The 15794-nt window shown below is 34.5% G+C and overlaps 1 protein-coding gene across 3 annotated transcripts in view; it reads right to left on the minus strand.

Annotated features, from left to right (window-relative positions):
* Positions 1-15794, minus strand: part of LOC143222673 (tetratricopeptide repeat protein 9A-like) — a 35281-nt gene that overhangs the window by 14391 nt on the left and 5096 nt on the right. For 2 of the 3 annotated variants that reach the window (XM_076449495.1, XM_076449493.1), the window contains exons 2-3: positions 11411-11642; positions 307-441 (exon numbers count right to left, since the gene is read on the minus strand). In XM_076449495.1, the coding sequence (XP_076305610.1) occupies positions 307-417 (111 nt within the window). In that variant the 5' untranslated portion in view covers positions 418-441; positions 11411-11642. The remainder of the gene's footprint in view (positions 1-306; positions 442-11410; positions 11643-15794) is intronic. The other variant, XM_076449494.1, reaches the window with a different exon arrangement.

Below are 15794 nucleotides of genomic sequence, written 5' to 3' on the forward strand. Positions count from 1 at the left end.
AACATAAGTAGTAAATAAATGATCAAAAGAAGAAGTGAAAGGCTATAACTTACTGTCACTATATTTTAAAAAATTTATTTAGATTTTCATTATTTCAGTAATTTTTACTGAGATTGTGTTCTAATTTAAGATTTTGCTGTATAACTGTAATCTTCTTGCAAGAATAGCTGTAATTGCATGTGGTAGATTTTGGAAATTCTTGTCATACAGACCAGTGTTTACCTACAAATTCATTGCATCTTTGAAGTAAATTACAATACAGAAACTTGTTCTAAGGATATGTTCAGGCCAAGAAGATTTGCCTACCTCTTTATACCTACGTGCTTCTGTCAGTTTTGTTTCAGGAGACAACTGACTGTATACTGGAGCAGTGATTCCTAAATCTTTATCATCCATATCTAGTAATGATTCTGCCATGATTTTCCTTTAATGTCAGAACTCCTAAGAAGAAAAATTGATTTCTACATAATTACAATATCACTAAGTAGCTGTGTTGTACATATATGGCTGCTTATTTATTTATAGTACTATCATGCTTTGTTGGGTGAATGTCTCATATCAGTGTAGTGTACTTAACATAAACTAATTAAAGAAAAATGAACAGGAAGAACACTGTGGTCAAGTAAAGTGCTAACCATGTTGATCAAGACAGAAAGAATGTGAAGACATTAAAATTGTAGCTAGTGAATAACTGAAAATACTAGTTTATTCATGGTTCATACAAGTTAATGGAAACAAAATTCCAAAATGTTTAGACAAAATTGTCATTTTCAAGAATCTAACTTGCCAATTTTAACAGCAAAATGCAAAATTAAGTTATTAATATTTTATTATATTTTACACAAAACACATTAGCAGCTAAACAATATGTTTTTGTCATAGAGCATGATTTGAAATACAAGTTAGCAATTTAAATAAAATGTTACCCTTTCCCCTTTTGAGTGTACATGTGTGTGTGTTTAAATTATATTTAAACATTTCCCAACTCCAATCTCATGTGATAAGTCCTTTGTCTTTCACCCAAACACTGTAATTTAGCTGGAACTAAAAATTCTTTGAAGTATATAACCAAAAGTAAAATGAAATAATATTTATTCAGATATATTTCAATTTAACAATAAAACAATTTTACCTGATTGGCTACTGAACATACATAATGTATCTCATCATCCTAAAAAGCCAATAAAGCAAAGATTGACACACATACTGTTATTGAGGCCACTCATATGTTTGTGTATATTACCAATTACATGTATTTCATGGTTTTTCAACACAATTGCATTCCATTACTTTCAAAACATTTTCTCAGTTTACTGCTATAATTCCACTTGACAAAGAACTGGAAACATTTTAGTTCAATAAAACCTATATATTTCAGTGTAATATAATGTTTCATAGTTCAACAGCAATTACCCATGTTTAAAAGACAATAGTATTAAAAATTATGAATTTTAAAATGAAGTAGGGATCCTACTATAAATAGTAGTGAAGCAAGAATTAAAATTACAATCACAAATTTGTAAAATTTAATCCTTATTTTGGCTTACAGGTATCTTGATGTTTATTTCAAATAAGAGTGTTCTTATTTTTTAATTCATGATGTTAGAAAAATACGTAGGTTCAAAAAGACTTGATAAAAACAAATAAAAACCCAAAAACTTAAGCACTTTCAAATGGTGGACCTTTCTTCTTCAGGGGCAAATTTTTAATTGATATACCATGGTTTTATTGAGTTGCAGTGTTTGTGAACACAAGGTTTTATTTTATTACGTTCAACAAAACAAATCACATTCTCTATCTATGTTTTGTGGTTATATTTACGTATAAGCTAATGGACTGTTGTTGCAGGGAAATTCTGACTATTTTGTGAATGGCAGTTAGGCTTATAACATTCAATTTATTATACATTGTTACCACTCAATGTCTCCATCAGAAAACATACAATTGCTCAGGCACTAACACCAATTATTATATCCAAATCAAGGGAGATGAAAAAGCCAGAAATCAGTATAGTGCATTTTGTTATATAGACTATTTGGTTACAACAGTGGTATCCAGCATGAACTGTACACAATAAGTCAAAATAAACCTCAAGAGCTTTTCTTGGGCCTGTTTTTCCATCTTTCTCTCAGACCTATGTAAGATAGTCAGTTTTTTTAAATCTGATTCTAGAGAAGGAAGACCAAATCCTTCCTGAAACTATCATCATTACAAAAATCATTGTGAGAAGGCTGAGGACAAAAGGTTCTTTATATAAGAATTTCTGAACTGTGCAGCTTTACACGTGGCTTTTTTAGAGGTACATTACTGATCACATTTCAAAAAAATGACATATTTGTTATTAACCCTTAAACAGCAGGAATGTTGTAGATTGCAGCATCAATTGATGATGGCTGCCATTTAAGGGCTAAAAACCACACACAAAACAGTAATTCTGGCAATGGTAGTAAAAAAGGCCTCAAAAAGGTTTGAAAACCTAATTGGAGATGGATAAAAAGTGTTACTTGAAGAAAAGACGCATCAAATTCTTTAGTGTTCAAGCATCATTTGTGGCCTAATGATTATGATCTTTGTATTATATAGATTACTAAACTGCTTTCCTTACTGATGAAAATAAAACCTGTGCTGAGAAAAAATGGCTATTACAACCCTAGTCAATTTATGTTCCAGTGGAAGAAAGTAAAGACTGGGAAAAAATTAATTCCAATGCAAGATATAATACTAAACAAGAATCTTTACATATTTTGATTTAAGGAATTTTGAATCTCATGGAAATTCTCATTGTCCTACCAATTTAAACTACAAAATGCAAGAGACTATTTTCTTCACATACAAACAAAGAGTACTAAATCATGTTTGTCAATGTTAGTCACTGAACAGTCCATGAAAGCTTCAAAATGGATAATTTTAAGCACAAAAAGGTTGTCATTCTTTGGCTTAGCAGTGAAGTGGCAAAAGCTCAGTACAGGTAGTGGCCTACATACAAGTCATAAACAGAATCTGTGAACAAAAAGAATTAACTCACCATATTTCAAAAAATTATTCAAGTATTACTTATAATATTAGACAAAACTGAGGATAACTCTGACATATGCAATTAACTAACACCAGTTCTTTGATGTAGAAATCCACAAAATGGGAAACTGTTTGATTACTGACCTCTGTAACTGAATTTGCATGGAGTTGGTCCCTTAGGTCACCCCTTTATTTCAGGAGAAACAATGGCTCTAATTCCAAACTTACTATGTGTATCTGCATAAAATATGGCAAGCTTTTAGTCAGATATGCAAGTCTGTTGCATTCAAAAAGTTAGATTTCTTGCATACACAGTTCCACTCAAGATATGTCTGTAAATTGCTGACATCAGTCTGATTCAAACTGATATTCATGTGAAAAAAAAAATATCATATGGTTTGCCTGTTTGATTTGCATAGTCTCCTAGAACCTCCAAAAATGCATATTTACAAATGTTTCTCAAATTTTTTTTATGCAATATGTCTGATATTTACCCTCCTCTATTATGAACTGTTACTAAATCAGCACAGTAGATTAAAATGAACACTGATAATTCTGCACATATAAAAATTACCATGTGAAATAGCATTCTGTAAAAGGCCATGTCATGCAGATTTTGACCCCACCTAAATAGGGTTAGAAACTAAAAGGAAATATTATTTTATTCATTTTTTTACCTGTATCTGAAAACTTGCATTTATATGCCAAATATATTGTATGTATGTGGAATTTACATGGTTAATGATATATACATTCATTTTTATTTTATTAGGAATAGTCATTTCCACTTGCATTACTCATAATTTTCTCTTCAGAAATTGGATACCAATTTTTTAAACCTGAAATTCATTGAATAAAAGGTATTGATCACTTTGAAAATGGAATACAGAAATCTGTAAACCCATGGAATTCTAAACTTATAAATTTTAACTGACAAGTTACTCCTAAAGTTTGGATGGTATCTGAAATTAAAAATGAAAAGATGTTTAAACACCAAAGTCACAACAAGTATCCTAAGATGAAGTGTTTGAACTCAAGAATTAGATTTTTACAGCTTTCAACTCATAAAAAAATTATTTGAATGGCTTCATATTTCTAACTTCAAGAGTAGGAGGCTAGATCTCAAATGTTTGTAAAAGTAAGTGTGTAGTAACCCCCTAAAATTATTCTTACCCTGATTTTAAGTAAATTAATAAATGACCATTTTATCTTTTCAGGTAACTACACAGATGAAAGTTGAAACATCCTTGCTTCAATTATAAAAAATGCTCACTTGTAGTACTTCGCTTTGCTCAGTATTTTATTACTTTTGCTTAACTTTTTAGGTTTGATGTTACAATGTACAAATATAATATCAGGTCAGTTTCAACAGAAGATAAACAATCTTGAATTGTTTGTTTTATTGCACTGTGAAATAAGAGGGAATCCTCAATAGTTGAAGCTGTAATTAATCTCAAATTGATCAAGAGATAGAGCTAAGAGCTAAAACAGGGGTTCCCAACTGATGGGTCGCGACCCCCAGGGGGTCGCAAAGCCTTGGCAGGGGAGTCGCGTAGCCTTGTTAGAAGTAGCTTGGAATAACATTAATTTTATTTCATCAATTACATTTTCATGCTCTTACATGTTTTTTGTTTCAGTGCAAAGCAAAACGTGTGCTACGTTAGTTCAATGTCATTAGGTGATATTATGGGTGTATGTATGCGTGCCTGTGAGTGAATGTGCCTGTGTGAATGTGTATGTGTCTGCAACTGTATATATGTGTGTACTAGTGAGTAGCGAGTATGTGAGTGCACGCGCATGTACGTATGCTTGTGTGTCTCTTTAGCTGTGATTAAGTGTGTGTGTGCTCGCTGTCGACACGTGAATCACATGTCCGTTGCTGATTGGTGGATGATGAATCGCGCAACTGGCCACGCTCCCTTCCCTCCCAATACTTACCCCATCATTACTCTACCTGCACCCCCCACAAGTAGTCAGTGTAAGATCTACAGTTGCCAAAGCATTCATTATTCAACATTTTTATTTTATTTTAACAAGGAGATAAGTAAGCAGTAGAGGTGAGTTGTGTCCATGGCTAAACGGCGCAGATACTCAGAATGCTACCTCAACATTGGCTTCACCACTGTGCTCGCCAACGACGGCATTGAGAAACCACAGTGTATTTTGAAACATCCAGAACACGCAAAGAAGGGTTTGGATTTCTTCAAACGGCATGAACGGTGTCTTAAAAGCCAAAGAATCGATAGAAGTGGGTCGTTTCAGCAGCAGAGTGCAGCCGTAGTGGAAGCTTCATATGAGATTGCATTCGAAATTGCTAAACAAAAAAAGCCTCACACGATTGGCAAAACACTTCTTAAACCCTGCATGATGAAAGCAGTAAATCTTATTCTTGGAAAAGCCAGTGCAAAGAAGATGCAGCAAGTATCCCTGTCAAATAATACTATACAGAGGTGCATTTCTAAAATGTCTATGGATGTGAAGGAACAGGTTTTGACTGAAATCAAGGGTTCCCCTTTGTCCTCCTTTCAGCTCGACGAGTCAACAGATGTAAGTTCATGTTCTCAGTTGCTTGTCTTCGTGAGATACATTAATTCAGGTGACATCAGAGACAAATTCTTATTCTACAGTGCACTTGAAACCACAACAAAAGCTGATGATGTCATGGAAAAAGTTTCAACTTTTTTCAAGACGAAGATCTTCAATGGGAAAACGTGTGTGGAATTTGTACGGATGGGGCACCGGCTATGCTAGGATCGAAATCAGGATTCCAGTCGAGAGTGAAGAAGCTAGCACCTCAAGCAAAGGGCATCCACTGCATGATTCACCGATATGCTCTTGCCAGTAAGACTCTCCCTGCCTCTCTGCAGGAAGTGCTTGAATCTGTAATCAAAATTGTAAATTATGTGAAGACTCAAGCACTCAACACTCGCCTATTCAAAGAACTATGCAAAGACATGAATGCTGACCACAAAGTCCGTCTCTTCTACACAGCAGTACGTTGGTTGTCGAAAGGAAACGTTATTAATCGTGTCTTTGAAATGAAAGATGAAATAAAGCTATTCCTGGAGATTCAAGAAAGGAAAGATCTTGTAGCTCACTTCAACATGAAGCATGGAATAAAAGGGTTGCGTACCTAGCCGACATTTTGACCAGCTGAACAAGCTCAATTTGAAGCTTCAAGGAAGGAAAACACGTCCTCCTTTTTCAAGATCGTCTTCGGGCCTTTGTTTCCAAACTGCAGAACTGGCGTCGGAAAACCAATCTTGGAAACATCGCTATGTTTGAAAAACTTTGTGGAGTGACGGATGAGTCTCAGATCCAACTGGATCAGTTCCTCAAGGATGGGATTACCGAACATCTTCAGTCTCTAGAAAAGGAAGTTGAGCGTTACTTTCCTGAGCTATCACAGGAACAGGAGGCCCTGGTAAGGAACCCATTTTGTACTGAACTTGATGTATCCAGCATCCCAGATGATATCCAAGATGAATTTCTGGATCTAAGAAACGACTCTTCAGCTCGTGATCTCTTCAAGGTGAAATCCGTGACTCAGTTCTGGTGTGCTATCTATCAGTCATACTCCAAAGTCAGCATGATAGCTTTACGTGTCCTTGTTCCATTTGCTTCTACCTACTTGTGTGAGGCAGAATTTTCCACTCTTGTCAATATAAAAACAAAAAATAGGAACAGATTGGATGTTGGAGATGACATGAGACTGGCTCTAACAAACGCCCGGCCATGAATTTCAAAGCTTGCTGCTGAAATGCAACATCAGGCATCTCACTAGCTGGGTTGGATAGCTGTTCAAACCTATGTTAATATTATTTTAAGAAATATATGTTCTTTTTGTGAATTCAGGTTGGACCAATGTGATTTAATTTGCTAATAAATAATTACAGAATTTATAAATATTTTTTTTAGATGTTTCTTTCCCTCTCCTTCACAGAAAATAAAAGAAAAATTAAGCTGCTGATAGTAAGCACTAAGTAGGGGGTCACATGGGTTTCAAACTTTTAGGTAAGGGGTCGCGAGTGCCAAAAGGTTGGGAACCCCTGAGCTAAAAGTTTGTACTTTGAAAAAAAATTCAAAGCCATTCTATATTCTATAAGCTGCTATGCTGTACCTCAAAACATTATTGCATAAAATATTTTGAAACTTCAGAATTATTTTGTCAGATTAGATAACTTCTATAAATAAAATATTTTGAATGCAAAATTTTTTGAACATGCACACTTAACATTTTTAAAAGATGCTTTTAGATATGTTATTTTTTAAGAAACAATTAATATTGTTTGCCTTTATTGTAGGTATTTATCTTCCTAGATCCTTTAAAAAATTTATAAAACTATCAATTTGATCTTATTTTTAATTAAAAAAAACATACAACTTCACTGTGTGTTTATTATCACTGGTATACAAAAAAAATATTTTTACCATACTAAAATTATAAGCAAGTTGATTTTTTTTTCATATTGTTTACCTGAAAGGTTTAATTTAATAAATCAAACAAGTGTTAAATCATTCTTTTTACTTTCTTCTTTGATGAATTTCTTTTCCCATTTAAACAATTACTTAAGTCAATAATGACTAATGCAAATAAGGTGTATCACAGCAGCCTTGTACATGAAACTAATAATATCAAACAGAAAATGATTTCACTAAGCCTACTTCATCTTATTTTCCTATCACAGTTCAAATGAAGTAAAAAAAGATGAAATAATCTTTCCACAAACTTTAAATAATAATCAGGAATTATTTGCATGTTTGCAACCATATTTTCTTCAAGTATCATATAATCAGTCTAAGCTTAAATCATCTTGTTCCAATCTCTGTGCATATATATGCAGAACTGAAAGCCTTATCAGCTTGACAGTCGTAAAGAATATATTAAGAAATTTAATGACATGTTTAGATCAGTAGTTTATGACTTGTGAAAACTGATATAAATAATTGTAACACACCACAATGAACACTAAAACTTCACTTGTAGTTCCATTTTATGCTCAGAAAAAAATCAGGAGGTTCAAAAATTTATAAAAGTTAATGACTTCTCTAACAGGCCAATGAAGTAACCTCAAAAATCAAATTCTGTTATTTTTATTTGAGTGTTTTAACACATAGAAAACTACTAAACTTTGTATAAATTTTCACTTCAATATTAGAAAGAGTTAAAGAATGATGAGGAATAGTCACATTAACTTAAATTCATACACAAACCAAAATACTAGTTATATGTCTAATTGCCAAATAACAGTTCAATTCTGCACATAAAAGCTACTCTAATCAATAGCCCCAAATTCACTATTTCTTTTAAACACATTTATCATTACCTTAACACTGTTCCCATCATTGTTCCTTTTTGAGTATATCTCAAGGTTTTAATTGGTTACATTCAAAACTAATTTTAATTAAACTAATTTCTTTTCATGATATAGTTCCCTGAAAAAAAAAATTATAATATTTACGTAAAAGATTGCAAAGATTACACAAATGAAATTTGATATTTTTGAGATGAAGAATAACATTTTAAATCACAAAATAGAACTTACTTCATGCTTGAAAAAGTAAAGAAAAAAGTATATATTCAGACAAATCTTCAGAAAAAGTAATTCCTTAAAAATTTTATATTTCATGTACAAAATACCTTTAATGCATACTAAGTGTCTCCAAAATTTTGTGAAGATACACAAGCTATATCAAAAATTAGAGTATGGAAACTATAATGAGTACAAAATGGTTATGAGATCAGTTGAATCAACATATGTTGTAGCAAGAGAGTTAATACAAAGAGAAAGAAAAAAACTTTCACTTGAATTAAGGGACAAAATATTTTTAGCTACATGTGAAAATGGCCATCTAAATACTTGCACAGAAGAGGTCAGGAACTCAATATCTGAAAAATAGTTGAAGCATGCTCAGTATGTACTCTGTGTGCTCATCTCAATACTACTATCAGGATTTTACTGGACTGTCACCAGCAGCAAGAGAAGGATACAGCAGTATAGCAAGTGTATGTTTACTTCAATTCACAGTTGTGTAATGTGTGCTCACCTTAACTCTACCAAACAGACATGACTGTAGTAGGAGGGAAGTGTAATGGTGAATCCTCATCTCAACTGTATTGAACAGTTGTAGGATTCAGAAGGAGGGCACACAGTTTTACTGTGTTCTTTGCCTCAATACAACTGAACAGACTGGTTGCAGGAGAAAGGCACAAGTAGCATGTGGTATAGTTATATGATAAGTGACCTGTGCTACACTGACAGTGTCACCATTGTTCCACTTCTCACAGTATTGATAGTGAATTATATATCACCCCAGTGTAAGATTCTGATCACTCACTGTTCTCCTTGGTCCATTATCACAATGGCTGGTAACTGATAAGTGGCAAAGGTCTCTCATGCTCCACTCAATAAGTAAAAATAGGAGAAATTTATGGTGGGAAGACCCACAGTAAATGTCTAGAAGATTCTATGGTTCTATGAAGATTTGGGCAAATAAGTATACCCTGGGAGGCCTGTGAACAGATCCTACAAATGCAAAAGGGACTCTGAAAGAGAAACATTACATATTCTTTTCAAAAGTGGTGGGATGATAAAAATATTGGCCTGTAGAAGCCAAAAACCAGTAAGAGATAAAATAGCCAGATTTAGAGGAGACAATGGGATAAGAAATGTACACACATCTGCCTGAAGGAGCTCATCCTAGGACCAGACAAGAGAATAAGAAAGGTAACAAATTAAATAGTGAATCTACATGGACTTGAAACTCAAGATGAACATGCCAAATGGAGATAATTAACCCAACCAATAAGGGTAAAATGAAAGAGATCCATGAATAAAAGGTCTGTGAACAGGCATGCCAAACAACCAAATCGGTCATGGGAACTAATCTGGGTGTGAATGGTCCAATAGGAAAAAATAAAAGGAAGGAAGATAGGAAAGATGTACAGGCAACCTCCTGAGTAGTTAAAATTTGAAAAAGAAGAGGGATATAGAAGTGTTGTAAAAGAGGGTGCAAGGAGCAATAATCACATGATAGACATTAGAACAGTAATAATAATAGTTGAGGATGATGATGAAACAAACCAGAATAAAAAATGGTACAAAAGACAAGAATTCAAAGGCTTAAATGGGGCATGTCCCATAACATGTAAACCCCATTAAGATATCAATCAATTATGGGAGTATGGTTAAGAGAATGTTAAAAAAAAAAGAGCAAACCAGGGTGGAGGGGAAAAAGGAATAAACACCTCATGGTATCAGGTCCACAAAAAAGGCCTCCTGACAATTATCAGAAGTTCAGACCAACAAGCCAATGAAAAACAGTCAAAGTAAAAAAAATGTAGAAAGATGATCAGAGGATGACTATCAGGAAAAGCGTGGAAACAGAAAGATCAAAAACTAAACACCTGTCACGGTCACTGATGGAAAAGGTGGTAACAAAACAACAAGAGTTACACAAAAGCAGATTGGGCGTTACATACTCAAGGAAGAGAAAGATAACCCCTGATGAAGGGATGCATGAGTGTGATGCAAGAGAGATGTAGAAATTGAGGAAAGTTGGAGGTGGTGGGGGGTGTACGAAGGCCAGTACAAAAAGCCTGAACTGAATAAAGAGCTGCCAATAACAGAACTTGAGAAGGAAAGTAGAGTGTAAAGTTGAGGGCCAAAGGGAGTAAGACAAATAGGGGAACTGGCATACAGAAAAAGGCTAGACTAGGCCAGACTGATAAAACTGACAAGAGCCAAAAGATAAGAAATTGTGGACCATAAGGAAGGAAGCATGAAGTTATGAGGGATGGCAAATATATCAATAAAACATAGACTGGTATACCATAAAGATATACAAAACCAATCTGATGTGAATAGGCTCAAGAATGGTCTAGGAGAAGAACAGGAGATGAGAAAAATCACTGGAATCCAGGGGGGATGAGGACCAGGAGGACCCAACTAGTGACTAGGAGAAATACCCTGGTGGGTATCTTCTATTACTCAACTAAATCTAAATTGGGTTTCAAGAGGTTTTTGTCCTCTCGAAGATTAAATATTTTCACTCTCAAAAATGCATTTAAAAATGTTTCTGGAGTCATTTGCTCAGAAAACTACAGTGAAATTTATCACACTATCTTCTGCATAAAAGACCAAGTACTTGTAGATTAACCCTATGGCACCTGGGACTATTTTTAAGTTATTTTCTATGCATGGTACTGTTACATTAATAATTTAATTAGTCCACTTTACTATCAACACAAGTTAAGGAATGTAACATTATAATGTATGCTTCAATTCCCTCATTTCTAAGAAAACATTTTAAAAAAATACTTAAACTGTAGTTTTCATGTCACATGATCCATGCATTATTAAAAGTCTCAACTTTAGCAGCAGATCACTCTTACCCAGATAAGATGGCAATGTACATGAGTATCCTGATACTAAGATATGGGTGTTTGAACTAATGACGACTAAGATATAGTCTTCAGCTGCATGTGGTCATTGCGAAACAGATGTCCATTATCCAACCCTTGATGATTGCCACTCCCACTTTCTATACTTTGCCAAAATTGCTTCACAAAGTCCTATGGACATCAGTTGATGTATGCACACACAAATAATAAAAAAACAAAGACTCTGAAAGGAAAATTAAAAATAAACTAAAAGTGAAAAGATAAATATGTAATATTATGCAAATAAGAAAAAGACCATTCTAGTGAATTTCTCAGAAGAATTGAAAGATATGTACATATTTCCATTTGTTAACTTTAAACACTTCATTGCACTGATGATGAGTGATATGATATAGAAAATGGTAAATAAACTATAAGCATTTACATTAATTTAAAAACTTGAGATATTAATTGATGAGGTTCTAGATATTATGCAAATGAATTGTAAAACTAAGATTAAAAATAGTACTTTTATACTTCATATAAAAATCACCTTGCAGGTGAACTATTCAGTCTGGGTGCAAACAATGACAAATTTTTTTATCAGAAATACTAAAAAAAAGACAATTAGATATTTAATTATTTCTGAAATTACACAAAAGGACAATTTTTGTAAAATTTCTACCAATTCTACACATACGTTTTATTTTTCTGAAGAAATGTGATGAGAGCAATGTTACTTTCTTTCTGATGGTGAACTTGGACACCATACAGTTAAGTGTTGGAGGGAAAAATGATATACTTACTTCAACAGACACATACATCTAGATTCAATGGACATTATGTCACACATCAAAGCTGGTAGTACTGAAATTGGTTAGATCTGCTGGTTTGTATATGTAGCAGTAGTTTCTTTGCCTACTACAGGCAGCTCCTTTGACATTAACTGTGCAAAATGATTTGTTATGTAGTGAGTAGAAGCATTGGTCTGCATTCTCGTTTTGTATCATTTTGATTGAACAAGGTCTTTAATTCATCAATACCACACGTGCCATACTTAATTATCACATTTCAACAAACATAGCAAACTGCTAAACCAGAAGTATGGATTCTGTTAAAAACTTCACCAACCACGTTACTCTTTTACTGTCAAGGGACAAGTAACTCCAGACACTGCAAGTCTGAGAAAGTAAATACACATCAAAAGATAAGGTGTAATGACATCTGAACACAATTGGTCCCCAAAACAACTCTCCTGAACCCCAGTATGTGGAGATGGAAGAAAACACTAAATACTCGCCCAATGGCTCATTACCAAGAAAGACAGATAGCAGAATCATAGGATACAAGGATGAAACGTAATGCCACTAATCGAATAAGTCTACAAATAGGCAAGGAAACCAAAAAAAAAAAAAATGCAACTGTGAAACATAAGCAGGAGGAGGAAATGAGCTGTCCAAATTAACCCTCACATGGTGATCCAGGTGACTCAGAAGACTGCATAAAGATGGTTTTCTCAAATGCCATTGAAGTGGTAGGTAAATGAGCTGTAGTAGCTATAGAAGCTGTGGTACATGCCACATGAAATAGTGAGTTTAGTACAACTGGGATTGACTGTGATAAAAGGAATTTTATCTCAAAAAATAATTCTCAAACCATCAAAATATGTATGCATAGAAAGCAGTATAAGTAAAAAAAAGCTATTTGTGAGGGAATGTAAGAAATCATATGTGAAAATGTTTTTAGCATAATTACACATTAAATGCTTGAACTTTTTAAAATTGTATTTATGGTTTAATAGGACAACAAAATGGGTGTGTCTGAAAAAATTGATTGGTCTGGTATTTTATGGTGCAAAGCAATATGTTATCTGCATCAAACACCCAGTAAAAAGTTAAAATTAAAGTAAAATTTTTAATATTCCTAAAAAGGAATCAAGGTAAAACAAAACAAAGCTTAATTTTTGAATTAAAAACATAAATACAATTAAATCCAATGTTTATATCTAGTTTACAACAGTAAAAGAGAAACTACAGTAATACAAGATGTAATGGACTTTCTGCAGCATAATTTTAATTATCATAACTTACCAGGATGACTAATGGGTAAGTTCAAACATCAGCTTTAATCACCTGAAGTTGACCTTTTCAGTCCTGGTTATTTGACAGAATGGCCATTTTCAGAAATTAAGTAATACATGTTTTAAAAGACTTTCTGTCACTTAATTTTAAGTGTTATAGCTCACCAGGATGACTAACAGGTAAGTTCAAACATTAGTGTTAGACACCTGAAGTTAGCCATTCCAGTCCTGGTTTTGAGTTATTTGACATAAAGGCCATTTTCTAATTTTGTATCAAACTAGTTGTACTTTACTTCTTAAAAAGGAATCATAAAAAAAGGCCTAATTTATAAATTAAAAACTTAAATAGCATTAAAAATGTTAATGGCCTTTAAAAAACTAAAAACTTTGTAAGTTGGACAGTGTCACCATTTCCAATGACAATGTCCAAAGTTATAGATAAACCTTAGGGCAAAACATGTTTAAAATGGTGTCATCGTTGAGAGTCGTAATGACGACAAGACAGTAAAACGTGGCTTATTGTGACCTGTGTGTCACACAGACAGCACACTTGTGCATCAATCATAGATAAAACAAAATGTTGAGTTAAAAACTGTGACTAATATGTATTCTAGTTAGGATAGCTTCCTCTTTCTGATCCTTATGGAAGCAAGACAACCAAAGTCCAATATAGGGTTTTATTTAGAAAAGCTTGTTTTCACATTGCTTATTCCAAGTTGACTGCCAACTGGCATCAAGCCTATCCTTGAACATAGAACCATAGACCACGTATGAAACAGGCACAGCAGTGATAGCGCCACAGCAGACAGATTTAGCTGTGGTATTGGTGAGCTAGTTCCCACAAATGCCAACAAGGCCTGGTATCCAGAAAAACTAGATAAAAGTAGATGTTAAAGAGAAATGGGCTGGTCAGTTTGGAATATTGGTGAGAACAACGTGATAATGAATGTGAAGTTATTCCAGAGCCAGTAGAGAACTAAGCGAGTCAGTTTAAATAGTGAAATTTGAGTAGTGCTCAGCTTCTATGTGATCCAGGGCAAGAGAAATGGTATACAGTTCAGCAGTGAACACAGAAACTGCAGAGGAGATTCTGGGCACAACCATTGAACCACAACAAACAATGGCAGAGCTCAGGGAGTCACCTGATTTTGAACCATCCTTCCATTCCTATCTATACAGATGGTTTGAAATCAGATGTTAAGCAAATAAAAGATTGTACTTCCAATCTGGAGTAACTGCTTCTCTCAGATGACTTAAAGAAAGGTCACATTTGGAGACTGTAATAATCCATGGTGGGATGGGATGACCAGTGGATACAGCAACATTATCCAAAAGAAGCAGCAATGGCAGATCATCTGTTTTGAAAAAGGCATGGCCCACTGAGGAAGGAAAACACAACCCCAGATAGGATGCTGTGGTAAGGATTGAAGATTCAAAGCATACAGTAAAGACAGTTGCAAATGGCAGAGGTGTAAAAGAGGTTTATGAGACTCTGTGTACAAGCTCTGAACTGGAGAAGTGCAAAAAGCCCTGGCACAGAGCCAAAGTCCTTGATGATGAATGGGGTCCAGCATCTTCAAGGTCGAGGTCCTGGCAGAGCCATAGACCAGTGGCCCATAGCCTAGTTAGGGTTAAAAACAATCAGAAGAACACAACAACACAAAATGGTGCAGCATTTTATAGTGTATATCATCAGGTCCAACTATGTACTGCCAGACCAATGAAAGGCCAGTTTGAGTTCCACCAGTCTAAAGGGATGATTATAGTCATAGAGACAATCAGCTCGAAAGGAAAGAGGTGATAGCTCTACCCAAGTCTTGATGGAGAAGAAGGTGGAAGAAGAAGCAGAAGTGCTAGATACCTGGCAAAAGCTTTCACCTAGAGTATCAGCAATGCTCTGGGCATCAGCTACTTCCTGGCCATTAGAGAGCAAGATCAAGAGGGGGATAAAGTTATATTGCCCATTGACCTTTTGAATCTTGTCCCATATGACTGTGGAACTGGTAGTAGAATAGATGCTGGTTGTGAACTTAATCCAAGATTCCTTCTGGCTTTGATGTCTTACCTGCTGAGCATGTGCACAGGCCTGCTGGAAATCAATGTGGTTCAAGAATGTGGGAAACCTATGAAAAGTATCCCAGGCCTGTTATGAGACTTCCATGTCATGTAGCAGACAGGATTCCACCGTGGATGACGATATCGTGGAAAACATGTCCAAGGTTTTAGGAATACATTGAGTAGCTACCTGTATAATACAATCAGTCACTGCTGCCAAGCAGTATCTATTGATAGCACAGATGATGGCAGGATTAAGTT

This window comes from Tachypleus tridentatus, chromosome 8, assembly GCF_004210375.1.
Source record: "Tachypleus tridentatus isolate NWPU-2018 chromosome 8, ASM421037v1, whole genome shotgun sequence".
In the NCBI taxonomy this organism is placed as follows: domain Eukaryota; kingdom Metazoa; phylum Arthropoda; class Merostomata; order Xiphosura; family Limulidae; genus Tachypleus; species Tachypleus tridentatus.